The sequence below is a fragment of the Euprymna scolopes genome, chromosome 10, assembly GCF_053919585.1.
Source record: "Euprymna scolopes isolate OS-2025 chromosome 10, ASM5391958v1, whole genome shotgun sequence".
NCBI lineage: Eukaryota > Metazoa > Mollusca > Cephalopoda > Sepiida > Sepiolidae > Euprymna > Euprymna scolopes.
This window is the reverse complement of record NC_136491.1, coordinates 155,743,718-155,764,132: the sequence shown is the minus strand read 5'-3', so window position 1 is coordinate 155,764,132 and position 20,415 is coordinate 155,743,718. Positions and strand designations below refer to the sequence as shown.

Below are 20,415 nucleotides of genomic sequence, written 5' to 3'. Positions count from 1 at the left end.
CGACCGAGTGTTCCAAAATGCACTTTCCAGTCTATACTAGCAGTTCAGCCCGGTTTTGCTCGGCCCCTATGTACTGTTCATAACTTTATGTGCATATGTATATATATATTAAAAAGTTTGACTCATGTCTAGGTAACCCACATCTAAAATTTCAAGTATGTAGACCCAAAATTGGCGAAGGAGTTTGGTAGAGTCTGTAAAGATCAACTCTTTCAACTTTGACATCTTGGCAGCCAAATTTTCGCCCAAAAACTGATTTAAAAGCTCGCTGCATATTTTAATGCCCTTTATGTAAAATTTCAAATGTTTAGACCTAAAATTGGCTGAATAGTTTGCTAGAGACCGAAAAGGTCAAATCTTTTGAACTTTGACCCCTTGGCAGCCAAATTTTCCGCCAAAAGCCAATTAAAAAGCTAGCACTATGTCTGAATACACTTCATGTAAAATTTCAAATGTTTAGACCAAAAATTGGCTGAGTAATTTGGTAGAGACCGCAGAGGTTAAATCTTTTTAAAATTTGAACCCAATTTTGATCCTTTAACACTTATTGTTTTGGGCTCAAATCAAATTAAAAATTTTAAACATACATCTAAAATTTCAAGTGTTTAGACCCAAATTGATGGAGGAGTTTGATAGAGTTGCCAGCCAAATTTCTGGCCGAAAACTGACTAAAAAGATTTCCCCAAATCTCAATACCCCTTATGTCAAATCTCGAATCTGTAGACTGAAAATTGACAGAGTAGTTTATAGATATATAGATAATTGTTAAATCTACTTTTGTCACTAGTCTATAATATTTACACGTGTATGTAACCCATTGAATGTCTCTCTTCTTGGGGTCACCTACCAATATCTTCAACACAGGGAAAGCTTGGGCAGTGGCCTTGATATCTCAAATTCAACCCATTTTTCTACATCTCTGAACACGTATACCATGCACTGGATAAAGCAGGAGAAGCTAGAACATATATCCCAAGCCTTTGACAAGGTCTGGTATGAAAATTAAATCATACAGTATTATTGGCTGGATATTTAATATAATCAAATCCTTCTGAAACAAGAGAAAAACACAGGTGGTCCTAAATAGTCATACGTCCAAACATGATATTAATATGTAACGTGGCTGTTACACTCGAACCGTGTTCATTAGAGTTCGAACCTCTCTTGGATCCCCACGCCATCTGGTACTGTCATAAAGGAACAAACAAACAAACAAAAATAAATCCAACTTGGCATTTTTTCTGTTTTAACAGAAGTCATTTATTACCATTAATTTTCAAACAAAGCTTCTTATTTTTTTTTTTTACTGTTCATTTCGTCTGCCATGAGATTAACAAAATCCTGCCATCTCGACACCAGCTTAAAAGTCTCTTGCCACCATCATAGGGCCACACGTCCATCTTGTCTGGTGTACACTTTTCTTTTCTCTTCCTTACCACACACCGGCCATAGCGATCCATTTTTCGTCTTCGACTTTACACATTCATCTTTTTTTGATGTGCACTTTGCTTCTCTCCAACCATGTGCTGTTCTTTTTTTCCTTTTCTTGTAATGCAAGGCATTGCACACTTGCTAATTTGCATACGAGCTACCGCTGCTAATATTTTTGCAAGCCGTGTTCATTAGATATTTCATTGATATTTTTCCACGTGCTCATACGTGCTTATATGCATTCATATGTGCTTATATGCGCTCATACGTGCTTATACATGCTTATATGTGCTCATACATGCTCATACGCGTTCATACGTGCTTTTACATGAGCATTCATGTGCATATGCGCTCATATATGTTATATGAGCTCATACACCCTCATACATGTGTATACATGCTCATACATGCTTATACGTTCTTATACGCGCTCATACATGCTTATACATTCTTATACATGCTTATACGCATTTACACATGCTCATAGGTGCGTATTTGTGCTCATAGGTGCTTATACGCACTCATACATGCTCATATGCGCTTATACGTGCTCATACATGCTTAAACGTGCTTATCCGTACTCATACTTGTCCATACGTGCTCATACGCCCTCATACGTGTGTATACATGCTTATACGTGCTCATATGTTCTTATACATGCTTATACATGCTCATACGTGCTTATACGTGCTCATAGGTGCTTATACACACTCATACATGCTCATATGTGCTTATACATGCTCATACATGCTTACATAGGCTTATCCGTGCTCCATACATGCTCATACGCCCTCATATGTATATGTTCTTATACAGGCTCATACGTTCTTATACATGCTCATATGTGCTCATACGTGCTCATACTTGTTCATAAATGCTTATACATTCTTATACGTTCTCATACGTGCTTATACGTTCTTATACATGCTCCTACATGCTCATACATGCTTATACGTTCTTATACATGCTCATACATGCTTATACGTGCTCATATATGCTCATACATGCTTATACGTGCTCATATATGCTCATACGTGCTCATACGTGCTCATATGCGCTCATACGCACTCATACATGCTTATACCTGCTCATACGTGCTCATACATGCTTATACATGCTTACACGCGCTCATACGTGCTCATACATGCTTATACCTACTCATACGTGCTCCTACTTGCTCATACATGCTTACACGCACTCATACGTGCTTATATGTGCTCATATGCGCTCTGTTACAAATGCAGGTATAACTCAGGGATCGGTCCTTGGATCTTTATTTTTTGTAATAATCATTAAGTACCTCCCTGATAAAATTGTATCCGAGATGGGTGTATTTGCTGATGACACTATTCTCTATAATATATATAAGGGTTAAAACGAATGCATGTCTATTCACTCTGCACGTTTAAAAGTGACAAATGTTTGAAGGATTGATTTGATTATTTTCTAGAATGTTTTTCAATCTCCACAAACCTCGCTGTAGATTCATGATTGCCTGATCCTTTACCCAACCCGTTGTATTATTATAATTTGACCTGAATATCGTTCGTGGTTGGCTGATGAAACGATTCATCTGTATCGCCTGTGACACAGATTAATTAACTCACCACCATGCCGCTCATTTGGTAAATCCTAATGAGCCCTCAAGTAGAGTGTCGTAGCAATCGGTGATGGAAAAGGTTTCTTGTAATTGTTAAAGGTACTAAGCTTAGTCTTAGCAGCATTAAATGTTACCATCCATTTACATCTCCATCCCAGGTGAGACTGAAGATTATTTTCCAAGGTATAAGTCATTGCCCCTTGAATATGTGTACATTCGTTTTCTCACATGTTTGGTACAGAGTGTGGTGTTATCATTAAATGTACCCATCTCAGACTCCCATATCAGAGAGGTCGTGTATGAATATCAGGAATAATAAACATCCAAGAATTGATCCCTGAGGCAAACATGTGTATATACATCTTTTTTCTGTTAGATTACTAATTCCACACGTATTTCACCAAAGAACCAAATATCCAGATTTTGCAAACAAAGAATTAACATTTGACAAAATTTAAAAAAAAAAAAAATCTAATTGAAGATTTAAGTTTTAAATTATTATTTTATTTATATAAATATTTTTTTTTTTGCTAATAAATTTCCAATGCGACAAGAGATATTAAAAGTACGTTTAGAAATACTGTTAATTATCCGAGCAACTTTGTTCTTCTATGAAAGTACAAGGTGGAACGATGAAATTGTCGCCATTATTCCATTTCCGTTTGATGAAAATCGATTTTCTTTTTTTGTTGCAGACCATCTACTATTTAGCCAGTTGTGTACAAACCCCAAGAGCGACAGGAGCCTTCTATCATGCAAAGTGGCACAATGTTCACTGCTGTACAACTCATGCTCTCTACCGATCCAAGTTATGACAATAAGACCATTGCCAGCTCCCAATCCCAGACTCATATCGAGGCGGTGATTGAGGCTGAAGGTGGCTACATTGAATAGATGTTAGTTCTACTACATAATCAAGTTATGTGAATTGATTTTTTGGTACTCCTGCAGTATTTTACCCACCGATTTCACGATCTTAGCCGAGCGTTGATCGACATCCGTCGGAAAACGCCGGAACATGGCGAGCGGTATGGATACTCTATCAGCCAATCAGGGCGCTTCAAACGAATGCGCAGCAGACGAATAATTTTCATTGAAATTACACACATAGCATTTCATTTCAAAAACTTTTTCAAAAAAAAAAAAATATTCAACAAAATAAATTTATTTTACTTTAAAAAAACTTACGGTAAGTGTTTGTGATTTATTTTATCCAAATTTTTTGTATTAATTTTATCCATTTTGTTGTGTGTGTAATATCTTTTCCTTGTAATGTTGTTGCTATTCACATACTTTTAGCGTTCTTGCACTGTAGCTCCGAATTCTCGGCTTTCGTCGGCGTTAACGCCGAAAGCGTTCGTCAACGCTCGGCTAAGATCGTGAAATCGGTGGGTAAAATACTGCAGGAGTACCGATTTTTTCAGTAACAGTTTTAAAATAAAGCTGCAGTATTGTTTTCTTTAGGGCGACAATTTTATTGTTCCACCTCGTATATTTAGAAATTCTGTTAATTATCCACGCAACTTCATTCTTATCTTTATGAAAGTAGTTGAATCTAAGGATAACGACTTCAGTTAGAAGAGTTTTTTTTTTTTTTGTACTCTTTCCTTTTGTTTTTTGTTTTTTTTTATTCATATTAAAGCCAAACAAGGCAAATTGTTACTGAGACATAAAAGGCTACTATGAATTAGGGACCATATCTTTAGGGGCACTCTAAGTAGGGAGATGAGCAGCAACATATCGATTTATATTACATTTAAGTTTCTGCATGTTAGTACAGTCGAGGAAGCAGAATTCAGAGAGAGAATTTATAAATGAAACTTTCAGAATAGAAGACTCCCCAACATTGAAGGATTTCTACCATGAAGATATGGAGTTTTAGTGCATATCAGATTAGTCATGGATACTGATATCAAGGAAGAACCACTGCCACAAGTTCGTCGGAGCACATTCAATTAAAGCAAAAAAAAAGCACAGAGATTGCAGCAATGGGGCTGGGGTTGGAGCTTGGTTGAAAGTGCGTAACCTATTAGAGTTTAGACTTTTTTGGACTTTGTCTCTAATAGAGTGAAAGATGTACATGGCTTATGTCGCCCGTATGAGCCAACAATAGTTCATGCATGGGAGAATGGTGACTTTGTAAAGATATAGAATACTGGCAGGTGTGAACATTTTTCTAGCATGGTAGAGGGAGCCTACCTCCTTTGCAGCAGCCTTAGCAATATTTTCTCTGTATTTGTTCTCATTCATGTTATCGGTGTATGTGAAGCCAAGGAGTTAGATAAGGAAAGCAAAATGGAGAGATGAGATACTTACGTTCACGAAAATATTCACATGAAAAAATCTTTTGATGAATTGTGGACTTAGATCATCATTATTAATCACTAGAAAAGTAATATTTGTGGTCCTATTATAGACAATGCTTCCGTCAGAAGTGCTTCCTTCATCCTGAAAATCACAAATAATAAAACATTAAACGTTATTATTGCTTTCATTGGTTTTATATATATATATATATATATATGTGTGTGTATAAATATATTTTCTTATAATATATACCAATCCTTATTTATGTAATTACAGAGCAATATAGAGAATAAATGGAAAAAAACTATATTCCAAAATTCATGATGTTGACAATCTTATAATTTATTCCTTTAATTCAGTTGACTTTTTATTGTAAAACATCATGAATTTTGGAATTTTGGAATATAGTTTTTTATCATTTATTCTTTATATGTGTGTGTGTGTGTGTGTGTGTGTGTGTGTGTGTGTGTGTGTGTGTGTGTGTGTGTGTATAATACCCGTCCCAGGTTGAGTAAAATTAATTCCTTGAATAGAACCGTTTTACACTTTTCCCTTTTTGTTTTAATTTTCTTATCATTTTATTCTTGCTGGGGATGGGGCATTCTATTGGATGCTAGACATTCATCCACTATTTTATTTGCTCCAACCGAGAGATCATTTTAAGCTTCTAACTGTTCCTTTGAGTGCAATTGTTTGTATTTCTCTTGCCAGGTAGTTTTTGAAATTCTTTTTCATGAGTCTGGTTGCTCCTATAATTACTGGAATTACAGAGATCTTCCTAAGATTCCAGTTTCTTTTCATGTCGCCCATAAATCACTATTACATTATATTTCTTTCTCAATTCTAAGTAAGGCCTTAGTATTTTATCTTCTCCCTCTTAGCTAAGTTAAGGCCTGCATCGTTAGGAATACTTACTTCAACTAGGGTTCCTACTTTCTCCCTCTTGTCCCATATCACTATGTCAGATAGGTACAGAGCTGTAGGAATTTCATAGTCATAATGGATGGTGTATGACTTATTTCCAACTGTTCTTGCTGGTAAACATGTTCCCAAGACTTGCTGCTACACTGGATAATCAACTTTTTACAGATTTTCCAGTGGAGATATTTGCACACTCAATTGCATTGTATAATAGCCTTTCCCCAGCACAACTTTAACAAAAAAAATTGTGCTAATTTTCCGCTGCCAGAATTGTTTTTGCTTAAATTTTTTCATTGTTGTTAAATGATAAATATTTATTGATTTTAAACTATGATCTAAGTTAAAATCTATAGATCGATCCCCACTTTTTGTACCTTTATGTTTGCAAAAATATGTGACTATATTACATGGGTTTGTAGGAATTCATGAAGAAAGCAATAAAGTCTCGACCGGATGTTTACTCATCAGCTGTCACAGACAAAGTGTGTAAACGCATCACTATGCATAGGCTCGGTCAAAAAGAGAAAAATAATAAAAAAATTAATTAGCCAATGAAAGCAAACGTGATAAAAATCAAATTTAACAACCAACGTGTCTGTGGGAGCCGGTAAGAAAAGATAAAAACCCAAGATTTTTGTAAACGAAAGAGAAGGGAAACAAAACACCAAGGAAACAAGACACAGGGGCAGTCAAGCGAGAAGTCACCTGCTTTTCATGCTCAAGCTGACAAACACTCCTCTTTAAGACCGCTGCTCGACTAACTAAAAGAAACAAGGAATAAGTACTCTTTATGAACATTCTCCCTTTTTACTCTGTTTATTCCAATGCCTTACTTTGTATTATTTTGAAAGATGACGAAACATGAAAATGAATTTTTTTGAACACGGACATTCAATGTAGTTTTTTGTTGATGATAAAAGTTATTCAAACCTTAAATGTTCATAGTTTGTTTTGTGTTAAATTTATTTCATGCGCTTTTATGCTGTAATCTACAAAACAAGCCATAGGTTTTTTACAGTAATCCAAAAAAATTTTTTTAATTTTATAGCAAAATATTTAAGGATTTTAAAAGAATCAAAATTGATAATTGTATCGGAATCGGAAAAAATATTTAAATCGTTCCATCACTAGTAATCAATTTAGAATTTAGTATAAAAATGAAATATTAAAAACTACTTCTTAGAAAGAATAGCGCATAGCTAGTTTTACTCCAATGATAACAATTTTTTTTTTTTTTACAAGGTAGTCACCACTTATCAAGGCCCGGAAGCCACTCAGAGATAAGGGTTATTGTGTGTACAGTACGTTAGTGTGGATATTTAAAGTGTCTACTTAAGGGGGCGGTTCATCAGGAACTTGTTTACGTTGGACTTGAAGACATCCAAATTGTAGTCAGGTGGGAAGCAGGCAGACGGAACAGAGTTCCACAGGCGTGCAGTTCTAAGAAAGAAGCTTTGTTCATGGAATCTACGTTTTGATTTAGGCATAGATAAAGAGTGGGGAAAGTTTTTGACAGTGGATTCAGCTAGACGGGTGTTTTTTGTAAAAGATTGGCGAGGGGGGACCAGAGATTGGAGTTCAGATGAGCACCTGCCATGGAATTAACGATAAAACAAAGACAGGCTTGCAACGCATCTTCTGTGGGAGATAGGTTGCAGGGAAGAGAAAAGGGCATCCCCCACTAAGCCACAAAGTCTATTTTGTACTCTGTCAAGGCAGGATAGGCTGCTTTTAGCAGCTCCTGCCCAGATATGGCAGCAGTATTCCATCCTTGGACGTACTTGGCTTTTATATAGATAGAGAATTGCATCAGTAGTGAGATATCTACTGGAGCGGTAGAAGGATCCCACCATCTTTCCAGCGACCTTGGCAACAGACTTGATGTACGTGTTCCATTTCAGATCCGGAGTGACGGTCAAGCCCAGAAGCTTGTCAAAACATGGGGTTTCTCCTAGACGAGAGCCATCCATTTCAATTGATGCCAGATGGGGATCAGAGCGTTGATGATGTAAAGATAGGAGTTTGGTTTTAGATGCATTAAAGGTAACCACTGAACCACGCGCTCGAGATCAGAGGAGAGAGAATCAGAGAGAGCTTTGTCATTTACAGCCTTTGATGTGTTGCTGTAGATGGTCGTGTCATCAGCATAGATGTCAACAAATGATTTAAGTATGTGTTTAGGGAGAGCATTGATGTAGATTAGGAAGAGAGTTGGGCCCAGGATGGACCCTTGAGGGACTCCAGCATTAATACTGCAGGCCTCTGATTTTTGTCCATCAACCACTACTCTTATGAGCCTATCAGAGGGAAATGATTTAATGATAGAGAGAATATTTCCAGTTATACCGTGAAAATAAACAAGATAGCATAAAAATATTTAAAAATACTCATGAAAAGGAATATACAAAATGGCATAAAATATTAAAAACTGCTTGTAAAAATAAACAAAATGTCACAAAAATATTCAAAACTACTCGTAAAAGAAAATAAACAAAATGGCACAAAAATATTCAAAACTACTTGTAAAAACGAAATAAAGAAAATGGCAAAAACTATTCAAAACTACTCGTAAAAACAAAACAAACAAAATGGCAAAAAAATATTCAAAACTACACGTAAACCTAACTAAACAAAATGACAAAAAATATTCAAAACTACTCGTAAAAGCAAAATAAACAAAATGGCAAAAAATATTTTAAACTACTCGAAAAAAGAAAATAAACAAAATGACACAAAAATATTATTATGTACATGTTAGATTTAAAAAAATTACAGTACACCAAAAATTATGCAAATTCATAAAATATTTTTAACTAGAAAAAAACATATTTATCATAAAATATCTTGTCTACTATTTTCTGTTAATTTTAAGGTCAACAGCCAATGGACATAATTCAACACAGTCATCATGATAATACCAACTAGAAATCGTTTACCAATCAAATTTTATTTTTTAAAAACAAAAATACTTGAATGTTTGTAAATTTTAGTATACAGCATTTTTTAACCTAGCAAGTAAGTACACAATAAGGTTTTTGTGCACTCATAACTTTTTAACATTAACGTAAAACTGGATAAGCACCGGCATAATAATAATAAAACGGCATTTTTTTAAAACAAGCCTTAGAGTACTCACCTTCACTAAAACTTCAACTTCAAAGGATTTTTCTTTACTCTCATAATCCAACTGTTGTCGCAAAATCACATCACCATTATTATCAATATCAAATACTGACGACTTTGAAAATAAAAAAAAATGTGTACAAATTAGAAAACAGAGAAAAATTAATACAAAAATAAAATAATGAAGTTTGATTATTTAAAGAACTCGATTTTCCACCTGTTTTAAACGGACAAAAGTTATAGACGGCTGATTCAGAATGTGTTCTTTATGCCAAATTAAATCTGGTTAAATTTGTGTTCAGTTTTGCATTAAATACTAATATCTATTAACCACTTAATGTGCATCGAACAGATACCATATTAATTAGTTCACTGCATCTTATCATAATAAAGGTCCATACAAAAATTTTAGTAGATGGTACATCATTTTTACTTTGTCATGTAATAATTAGATCATTTTTATTTGGTTATGTCATAATTAGATCATTTTTACTTGGTCATGTCATAATTAGATCATTTTTACTTAGTCATGTAATAATTAGATCATTTTTACTTGGTTATGTCATAATTAGATCATTTTTATTTGGTTATGTCATAATTAGATCATTTTTACTTGGTTATGTCATAATTAGATCATTTTTACTTGCTCATGTCACAATCAGATCATTTTTACTCGGTCAGGTCATAATTAGATCATTTTTACTTGGTCATGTCATAATTAGATCATTTTTACTTGGTTATGACATAATTAGATCATTTTTACTTGGTCATGTCATAATTAGATCATTTTTACTTGGTCATGTCATAATTAGATCATTTTTACTTGGTCATGCCATAATTAGATCATTTTTACTTGGTCATGTCATAATTAGATCATTTTTACTTGGTCATGTCATAATTAAATCATTTTTACTTGGTTATGTCATAATTAGATCATTTTTACTTTTATATTTTATATATTTGCCATAAGTGTACCATTTTGATCTGAGTATGACATAAGTATATCATTTTTACTCGGTTATATCATAAGTAACTCTCATGCATCCCTGATTTAGATCATTACAAATTTTTACTTACATTTGAGAGAAAGGAATATTTATATAGACTGGAAGAATCCGGCCAATAGTCCATATCACTAATATGTTCTTTCAAGCGGAATACTGTACTATTAATTGGTGTTGTCTGAAAAAGGAAGAGAGTTGTGAGATTTGTGAAAATGTCAGGATCAGACATAAGGATGAACATAAAAAAGATAAAGAAATATTTTTTTATGTGATGCCATTTGAGTACAGGATGGAGCAGTTGGTTATGTGATTTAGAAATAGACAGCGTAAGTTTAAGGAAGTTTTGCCATTACTAATCAGCAGAGCGTTACTACTATCGACCAATGGAAAAATCTATCAGGTATGTGTACGTAGTGCTACAATGTATGGCAGTGAAACTTGGCTAATGAGGGTTGAGGACATGCGTTGCATAGAGGAAAATTATATGTAAATGATACGATGGATGTGTAATGTGAATCTTAAAGACTGGCTTAGATCTGAAGACCTGAAAGGAAGATTTAATCTGCACAGTATAGGGAGATGTATGCACGCCCTATTTAGCCTTGATAGAGTTCAGAACCGGCTTTGAAACCTAGTAGATGATTTCTTTTTCTTTTCCCTGCAACCTCTTTCCCACAGATGAGATGTTGCAAGCCTCTCTCTGCTCTATCGTTATTTTCATGGTAAGTTATCGACTGAACTCCGATCTATGCTACCCCTTTGCCAAACTTTCACAAAAACACTCGACTAGCTACAACCATTATATACAATTTCTCCCACTCTCTAACTGTGCCTAAATCTAAACACAGATTCCATGAACAAAGCTTTTGTCCCCAGAACTGCCTACCTATGGAACACTGCTCTGCTGGCCTACTTCCCGGTTGAATACAACATGGTAGCCTTCAAATCTATTGTAAACAAGTTCTTGTTGAGCCGTTTCCATAAATAGTCAAGTTCTACCCAATTTGCACAATTAACGATTGCTGCAGTGCCACCTTGCATTCGTTAGCTCTTATCTTCGAGTGGCTTTTGAACCTTGATGAGTGATGGCTCCCAAGTAAAAAAAAACAAATAACAGGAGACTTCAATGGTATGGCCACATTAAAAAAATAGATGCGGGCGTTTGGGTTAGGGTACACATAAAATAACATGGCTGGGGAAAACATGTAAGGGATAAAAATAGACAAGAGAAAAAAAGCATAAAAACCTGATCAAAGATAAGTCGTTTTACCCCCTCAACAGAAATGCACCTGACTAACTCAACAAGCAGCAAAATCTCACCCCATACACTGTAGATATCTCTAGATGTCAGAAAGCTTTCTGCTCAAAATGTTTCTTTCCTCGAACTACTAGACTTTGGAATTCCCTCCTTCTGCTTTGACTGTACTGGCATGCAAAAGTTCAAGTGTAATGTGAATAGACATCTTGCTGCTCAATTCCCTATGTATTATCCCTGCAAATTTTGTTCTAAATAGAAGCCTGCATAGAAAAGTTAAACCGAATATGATAACAATAATAATAATATATATACAAGTTACCTTCAATAAGTCTCCAGATTTTCTAATGCAACTCATTAAGAACTATCCACCTTATTTACAGCAAAAATGCTAGTTTTATTTTGGTGTCTTAAACCTTGCCTCTTTGTGCTGATGAGGAGACTATGTTCAAAAACACAATCTTTGTCAATTATTGTCAATTTTTATTGTCAATTATTGTCAATTTTTATTGTCAATTATTGTCAATTTTAATAAAATGTATGTCGTTTCCGAAACGATCGTACACTCAATTTGATTTTGTTCATTCTTTTGAAACTGATTCATAATTTACAATTATTAATCTTTTAACTCAATATTAATATAGCTCTAGGATGAATATACCAATTGAGCTTATTATATATCGAGATTACTATGAGCACTGCTCTTTTAAAGTATTAATACATTAAAATAAACTTTGCTCTTAAGACTCTAGGTCTAATTCCCTCTTTAAAAGGGTGGGATTTTGCTGATTGTCGAGTTTGTCGGGTTTGTCAAGGGTATTTATGTTGAGTTGGTATGAGAGCTTGTAGTTCATCAGAGCATCTACCATTAAAATACTTGTAAAAACAGACAGAGGGATGCAAAGTTTCATTGATGGGACAGAGGTTGAAGCTTATCTGACAGTAATGGACAGGTTGGCAACTCTCTTTTGAACCCTGTCCAGGGGTGAGACACTAATAGCAGAAGCACCAGCCAAAGTATGACAACAATACTCCATACATGGGCGAATGGTGGCCTTGTAGAGGTATGGGATACTTTCAGGTGGAAGTAATTTCAGGTGTAAGTTGCTTTCAGGACTGCCAGCAACCAGTGTAAAAGAGTAATAAAAAATGCAAGAGAGCTATATGCCCAGTCTGTTAAATCCAAGGTAGCTGATCAGCGGCTTGGTTCCCACCAGTTTTGGCAAATAACAAATAGGATCCTGAACAGAAGTGTGCGTTCTATCCCAACCATTATCAATGGACCAGAGGTCATCTCGTCAGCGTCAGACAAGGCCAAACTATTTGCAAAGAACTTTGCTGCTAATTCTACCCTATGCGACGAAGGCCATCAACTCCCCATATTTCCTCCTATAACACAGAACAAGCTAGGTAACATACAAATATCCGTGCATGAGGTCGCCAAGCTAATCAAGAACCTAGATTCCAGTAAAGCAACTGGCCCTGATGGCATCCCAATTATAGTGTTAAAAAAGCTTCAACCGGAACTTGCTCCCATACTTACGAAACTGTTTAAGCGCTGCCTTAAGGAGAAGTGCTTTCCGACTCCCTGGAATACCTCATCAGTTTGCCCTGTATTTAAGAATTCAGGTGATAAGTCATCGCCCTCTCAGTACAGACCAATAAGTCTCCTGTGTGTTATGAGTAAGTTGCTGGAATCCATATTAAATAGAGAAATAGTCAACCACCTCAGCAGGAATAACCTTCTTAGTGACACACAATATGGTTTCCACTCTGAAAGATCTACCGCAGATGTGCTGACGGTTATATCCCACAGGATTAGTGAATCTCTTGACAAAGGTTTCATTTCTAGGGCAATTGCTCTTGACATATCAAAGGCCTTCGACAAGGTATGGCATAAGGGTCTACTTCACAAAATTTCCAGCTACGGTATAACTGGAAATGTTTTCTCAATCATTAAATCATTTCTCTCCGATAGGCTCATAAGAGTAGTGGTAGATGGACAAAAATCGGAGGCCTGCAATATAAATGCTGGAGTCCCTCAGAGGTCAATCCTGGGCCCAACTCTCTTCCTGATCTACATCAATGACCTCCCTAAACACATACTTAAATCATTCGTTGACATCTATGCTGATGACACGACCATCTACGGCAACACATCGAAGGTTGTAAATGACAAAGTTCTCTCTGATTCTCTCTCCTCTGATCTCAAGCGCGGGGTTCAGTGGTGTCGTTTGCGTGACACTGCTGTCCGAACTTGCACTCTCTGGTTACCACTTGACGCATCTTCTCTCCACTCCAAAACGAACTTCTGCAACTTTAGCTTTTCTCTCCCCGAATCCGACTTTTCTCTTCTACAAATACAACTTCTCTGCTCGCAATCTAACTTCAGAATGCCCTCCTTCCCCAAATCACTCCTCTTTTATCTCCAATCAGGAGCATCTCATTTGCATACCTCGTGGTCACCCTGTAGGCATATAAAGAAACAGGGCAGCCATTTTTGTTTCTTTCTTCTTCATTATGAACACGAGGTAAGCCACACAAAAACGCGGTCGGTCGTTCTTGTTTCTTTATTTACACCACACGCCCCCCTGATCTTCGAGATCAATAGGATACTTCGTAATCCTCCATCCAAGCAGGCCGCCTCCTCTCACGTCGAGGCCTCTGGGGGACAACTTCTCGGGGGTTAACGTTTTCAGGTTCACTACAACGCGGGCCTAAGTCAGGTCGAGCAGCATCATTTGTTTCTCGGTGGCCCTCGATTTCCTCTTCTTCACTGTCCTCACTGCATACCGGCAATGTCACACGACGCAGGTCTAAGATATGCCGGGGAACGCCATTCACCATCACATTGTTCTTCGACTGCAATCCTGTTACGACCCCTCTTTTCCAACGAGTGGTACACTGTGCATTGGGGGGTTTCACCCACACCTCTTCACCTACTTTGATAGTGGCTTCTTCACTCTCAGTTCCTGCTGTTTTGTTGCACGGATGCCCCCACTTATATGTGAAAACGGCCCTATGAGGCACAGTTGTCTCATCTTGTTTGGTCTTCGGCGAGATGTTATACCAAAACACCGCCTCTATGGGTGATACGTTGCTTTTTTCCGCAGCGGCTTTAATGGTGCGATGATTCCTCTCCACTATTTCGTTGCCACTCGGCCGACACGCTGCTCTGAAAAATTGCCTTACTCCCCACTTATCGCACACCCCTTTAAAGGCTTCTGATCGGAAAGCGGGGCCATTGTCCATTAAGAGTTCCTCAACCGGCCCTCTCTCCAAAAATATCTCCTCGATGACCCCTCCGATCGCCCATGCAGCTTCTGCCCTGATCTCTCTCCAGATGGTAAACCTTCCCGGTCCACAGTCGACCATCGACAGATACAATTTGTGGCGATAGTGTGTCACATCAATGGCCAATCGCTTCCAGTCCTCCGCAACGTGTAGCTCTCCTGCTTCGTGTCTGGACGGTCCAGGGTCAATTGATTGGCACTCTCGACAGTTCTCCACCACCTCCCTAACCTCCTCCTCGGTGGTCTCCGGGTAAACCTCTCTGGCTAGGAATAACGTTCGTTCTCGACCAAAGTGGTGCATTTCGTGTGACTCTTTGACTTCTTCCCCTGCACAGCATACCGAGGAGACCTCCTTTCCCTCCTGCAGCCAGGCCTTCTTCACGCGTGTCATTGAATCCGCCTTGTTTTTTTCTGACGGGACCAACACAACAGATACTCTCAACTGGAATTCCGCTATCAGGTCGGTGAGCGCTCCGAGTCTGCGCTTGATCAGCATTTCCGCAGCACCCCCGGTCTTAACTCTCTTATCGCCAGTTACTGCCGACCGAATCCACGACGCTACCGTTGCCGAATCGGTTTTGACTTCAATTATTTTCAATCCCCATTTCAGGGCCAGATTGATTCCTTTTATAGCGGCATCTAGTTCTGCTACATTGATATGGGAGAAGTCGTTGTTTTTTCTTAGCCACGCCGCATCCTCCACAGTTACACCTCCTATCTCTAGTATGACGCCCAACGCCAGGTTACTGGCATCGCACCAAACCACACCCGCGTCTTCGCCGCTGACATACCATTTCCCTTTCACTGGGTCCTCATTCCTCACTCTCGCAATGACTTCTTGCAGCATGTTCATGACCTCCTTCGTCACACGGCCCTCCCAGCCATCAGTGCCTGTTTGTCGTTTAATAAAGCTGCATGCTATCCTGAGCCAGCCAGCGATAGGATAGTGCCCGACCAGCCTCCCGCAGACTGAGAAGAGTTCTCGCCTCGTCAGCTCAGATCCGACTTCGGGTATTGCATTCCCTCGTTGGAAGACAAGGCTTTCTTTTCCATCTCGCCTTAGTTTCAACCCCAGCACCGCTCCTCCATCTAGGGCCTCCGCCAGTTTTGCAGTTAACCCATACTTCTCGACATGGCTTCTTACTTTCTCTGCTGTCACCTCTGCCTCCTCCACCAGGATGTCGTCAATGTACGAACTAGTGGCCTCCTCCACTGTACAGTCTTTGCTCAGCACTGACTTCAGCACGGCAGTCATAATTTTGGGGGCTGAACTCAGCCCAAAGCCTAACCTTGTCAGGCAATACACCCGCCCCTTGTACCGGACCAGTTGGTACTGCCAGAGTTTTTCATCCACATGGATCTGCAGATATGCCGATTTCAGATCGACAATCTTAGTGGCCCGCCCCATTCTTCTCCATTTCCTCATGACCTCCTCACATACGTCGATCCCCGTTCCAGTGTGGCAGGCTACGTGTCTGTTCAATTCCCTAAAATCCAGCACGGGCCTGATCTTGTTTTTGGTAGGCTGAACAACCGCCAGTAGTGGCAACACTCCTTTTTCTTCCCCTGTCCACGGTTTCAGAATTCCTTCTTTTATCCACCTCTCCACTTCTTCCTCGAATCCTTTTCTTATTTCTCCTCGCAGGGTGTTTTTGTAGCAGCCCACCTTATTCTGTAGTTCTGGGGGCCCGGAGATCCATTTCCATTCCACCGTCCACCTCACGCCATCAAACTTCGCCAGGAAATCTTTGTTCTCAATGCAGCAAACCTCCGGTTTTGGGGTTCTGACGGTTCTATCACCTTCCACTCCTGCCATCCCCACTGCGCCGAGACGTCCAAACGTCACTTGGCCCCCTCTTAACGTAGCCCCCCAGTCGGTTAATTGCACTCATACCTATAATCACGTCGACACCACCGACCAGATGATTCAACACTAGGGCTTGCAGTCCAATGGGCCCCCCTTGCACCATTACTTCGGCTGTCGTCTCTCCTAGGCATTTCACATCCCTGCCATCCATGGTCCTAATAATCCTGGTTCTGCTCCATGACCTCGCGACATTCCTCACTAACAACATTGTAGTGCAGCCTGTGTCGACAAGGGCTATGGCTCTCTTCCCATTGACTACCACCGGTAACCGAGGCAATGTTCCATCATGCGCCATTTCCACACAGAAGGGGTAACCACTGGTGCAATAGCTCCCCTTCACTCGTTTCCCTGATCCCGTGCAGCAACACAATAGTGGCTAATATGCCCCACTTGTCCACATCGGTAGCACGTGATCCCCGGTCTCGGCTCTTTGCAGTCCTTGATCAGATGAGGACCCTGGCACCGGAAACACTTGATGGCAGGTCTCCCCTCCTGTCGCCTCGCCGGCTGCCTCTCATTCAAGTAAGGCCTCATGCCCATATTTCCACTCACAGCTGCAGCTACAATTGGGCTTTTAACATTTTTCACTAGGACTCTGGCGTGGACCAAGAGATCGTCCACTTCCATAGAATGGATCCCCATGATTCTCTGCATGTTCGCAGAGATTTCCTCTGGAAAGCCGTTCACTAGGTACAGCTTTACCGTCATCTCCAGGCTCCTCCCCACGTAACCAGCCAACCCTGCCAGTCTCCTGATCTCTGCCGCAAAGACGTCAACGGACTCGCCGGTCCACCTCAAACTTGACAGCTTGCCAAGTGCTTCAAATGGGCCCTCAGCGAAGGCCAATTTCAGCCTTTGCTCCACTAAGGCAAGGTCTTCCTTGTCTTCATCTCGCATCTGCTGGTAAATCGTGAGGGCTTCCCCCTCTAAGTATAGCGGCAGCAGGGTGACCACATCTTCTATCTTTTGCAGCTTCGCCACCATTTTTAATTTCTCCAGCCACTTAATCAGGTCACCCTCCCCAGTAAAGGGTCTCAACATCTGAGTGCTCAGTCTCCACTCAGCCATGTTAATTTGCTTGATGCGCCGAAATAGCTTGTCGTTTGCGTGACACTGCTGTCCGAACTTGCACTCTCTGGTTACCACTTGACGCATCTTCTTTCCACTCCAAAACGAACTTCTGCAACTTTAGCTTTTCTCTCCCCGAATCCGACTTTTCTCTTCTACAAATACAACTTCTCTGCTCGCAATCTAACTTCAGAATGCCCTCCTTCCCCAAATCACTCCTCTTTTATCTCCAATCAGGAACATCTCATTTGCATACCTCGTGGTCACCCTGTAGGCATATAAAGAAACAGGGCAGCCATTTTTGTTTCTTTCTTCTTCATTATGAACACGAGGTAAGCCACACAAAAACGCGGTCGGTCGTTCTTGTTTCTTTTTTCTTCATTTACACCACAAGTGGGGGAAGATGTGGCTGGTTACCTTTAATGCATCCAAAACCAAACTCCAATTATGTTAAGTATTTGTCCAGTAATACCATAGGATCTGATTTTGTGATACATTTATTAAAATGTATAATAAATTATTTTATTGATTTTGAGCCAAAAGGACGACCCATTCTCGTCTGCTCGTTCACATTTTGTAAACAAAACAGAAAAAAAGGGGAGGAGAAGGCCTGCGAGCAAGAGGAGAAGGGAGAGACAGAGATATTGTGAATGACGAGTGGAAAAGGAAAGAGAAAAGAAAGCTCATAGACGAGAAAGAGAGGAGAGAGAAAAGATAGAGAGAAATAGACCGTATAGAGAGAGAGATAGGCCGTATATATAGAGAGAAACTGTATAGAGAAAGAAAGAGATAGATCGTATAGAGAGAGAGGGGACTGAAAAAAAGTTGTCAACAGTCAGTGGAGCTTCGCGCTTCAAAGCGACAAGACGTAAGTCAGCGAAGGTCGGGGTGGTGAAGCCAGCAAAAGGCAATGACAACGTGGTAGCCGTGTCGCAGAGGTAAATATCAATGACACCAGCCGATGTTGGCAGCGATGATAAAGATCTGTTTTGGCCAGCGGTCAAAGTTAGAATATTGACTGAATAAAAGAAGGAACCCAACGAAGGAAGGATCAATGGAGCAGTGAAATTTTTACTATAAATCAAGGGCTTCGATGAGCTTCGGAAACAAATACTTGGAGCAATTAACACGCACGCGCGTAATGAAACATAAATAATCCGAAGAACAAAAATATGAAAATTAACCTGCGCGCACGTAATCAAACATAAACAATTTACAGTAAAGAAACATATATAAAAAAAGAGACATTTCAAAGGACATTAAGTAAGTTTTTCAACCAAAACTTTCATTTCTCCAACATCTCTCTCTGACCTTAGAACCTGTATCTAATTGAGCAGACGATTTCTTGTTTTATGTAAACATTGACTGTTGATATATTTTTCTCTCGGTAGAATTTGAATCATTAAATCATTTCATTTAGTTAGGCATATTTAATTTTCTTTTCTTGAATTGAATTTTATTTTATTTTTTATATAAATAAAAGTTTGTTAATTTGTCGACGATATTTGTCCTCGTTATTTCTTATGTAATTTCGTTGTCCAGTACATTTCATTTTATTGTTGTCTTCGGGACGGTTGTCCCATTCCCATAACAACGCATTATCAAGGAACCTGGGAAACTTTATTTTTTTTATATATTTCGTTACGTCACCCATCTCTACCATCTCCAGTAGGACTGGGATACGTCGTAACAATTTTTATGAGAAGACCATTGTCCTATACCCTGACAAAAGCCTTTTGGCAAAAAGAGGGAGGAGGTTAATAGGGCAGTAATTTAATGGGTCAGTTCTTTTGCCAGAATTCTTGAAAACTGGTACCACAGAAGCAGTTTTTCAGCAGTCAGGGAAGCAAGATTCGTTAAGGCATTTGTTGAAAACTTTGGAGAGAACTTGAACAAGCTCAGCAGAGCATTTTTTAATAGTACAGCCGTGATGAGATAAGGTCTACATGCCTTTGAGGTGTTTAGGTTTTTTATGATATCATGTATTTGATAAGGGATGATTTTCAGATCATCTAGTGTGGTTTCTGTCTGCAAAGGAAAATTAAGGAGGGAGCAGTTTGCTGAGTCCAAAGTAGAGTTTGAGGCAAACCAACTGGCAAGCATATTAGCTTTCTCGGTTGTCATGCAAACTGATTGATTGCTCATTATTTACTACACTGTTGTAGATTTTCCAGGAATCATGGGTTCCTAATTTTCTGTGCTTAAAAGCGTTTTCTGATGGCTTCGGTGTATTCTCTCCTAGCTGTCACTATTTCTTTCTTATAATTACTTCCAGCTTCTATAAACTTTTGTCTGTTTGTACTAGACTTATGTTGGATAAATCTGCAGTATGCATGCTGCCTTTGAGCAATGGCAGCTGTGCAAGTAAAGGTAAACCATTGGGGAGAGGTAGGGTTTGCTATAGAACTTTTGTGTGGGAACATGTGCTTCAATTGCCGCTTTGAACTATTCAGTAGTCTCATTTGTGCATTGTTCTGTTGTTGAAGAGAAAAGATATTTCCCCATAGGGTGTCTCTGATGTGATCTCTGATGACATCCCAATCAGC

The 20,415-nt window shown here is 39.0% G+C and overlaps 1 protein-coding gene across 1 annotated transcript in view; it reads right to left on the bottom strand.

The window, feature by feature from the left end:
• Nucleotides 1-20,415, bottom strand: part of LOC145286323 (protocadherin Fat 4-like) — a 342,844-nt gene that overhangs the window by 280,457 nt on the left and 41,972 nt on the right. The window contains exons 6-8 of the mRNA XM_080135245.1: nt 10,460-10,564; nt 9,396-9,497; nt 5,348-5,479 (exon numbers count right to left, since the gene is read on the bottom strand). Of these exons, the coding sequence (XP_079991371.1) occupies nt 5,348-5,479; nt 9,396-9,497; nt 10,460-10,564 (339 nt within the window). The remainder of the gene's footprint in view (nt 1-5,347; nt 5,480-9,395; nt 9,498-10,459; nt 10,565-20,415) is intronic.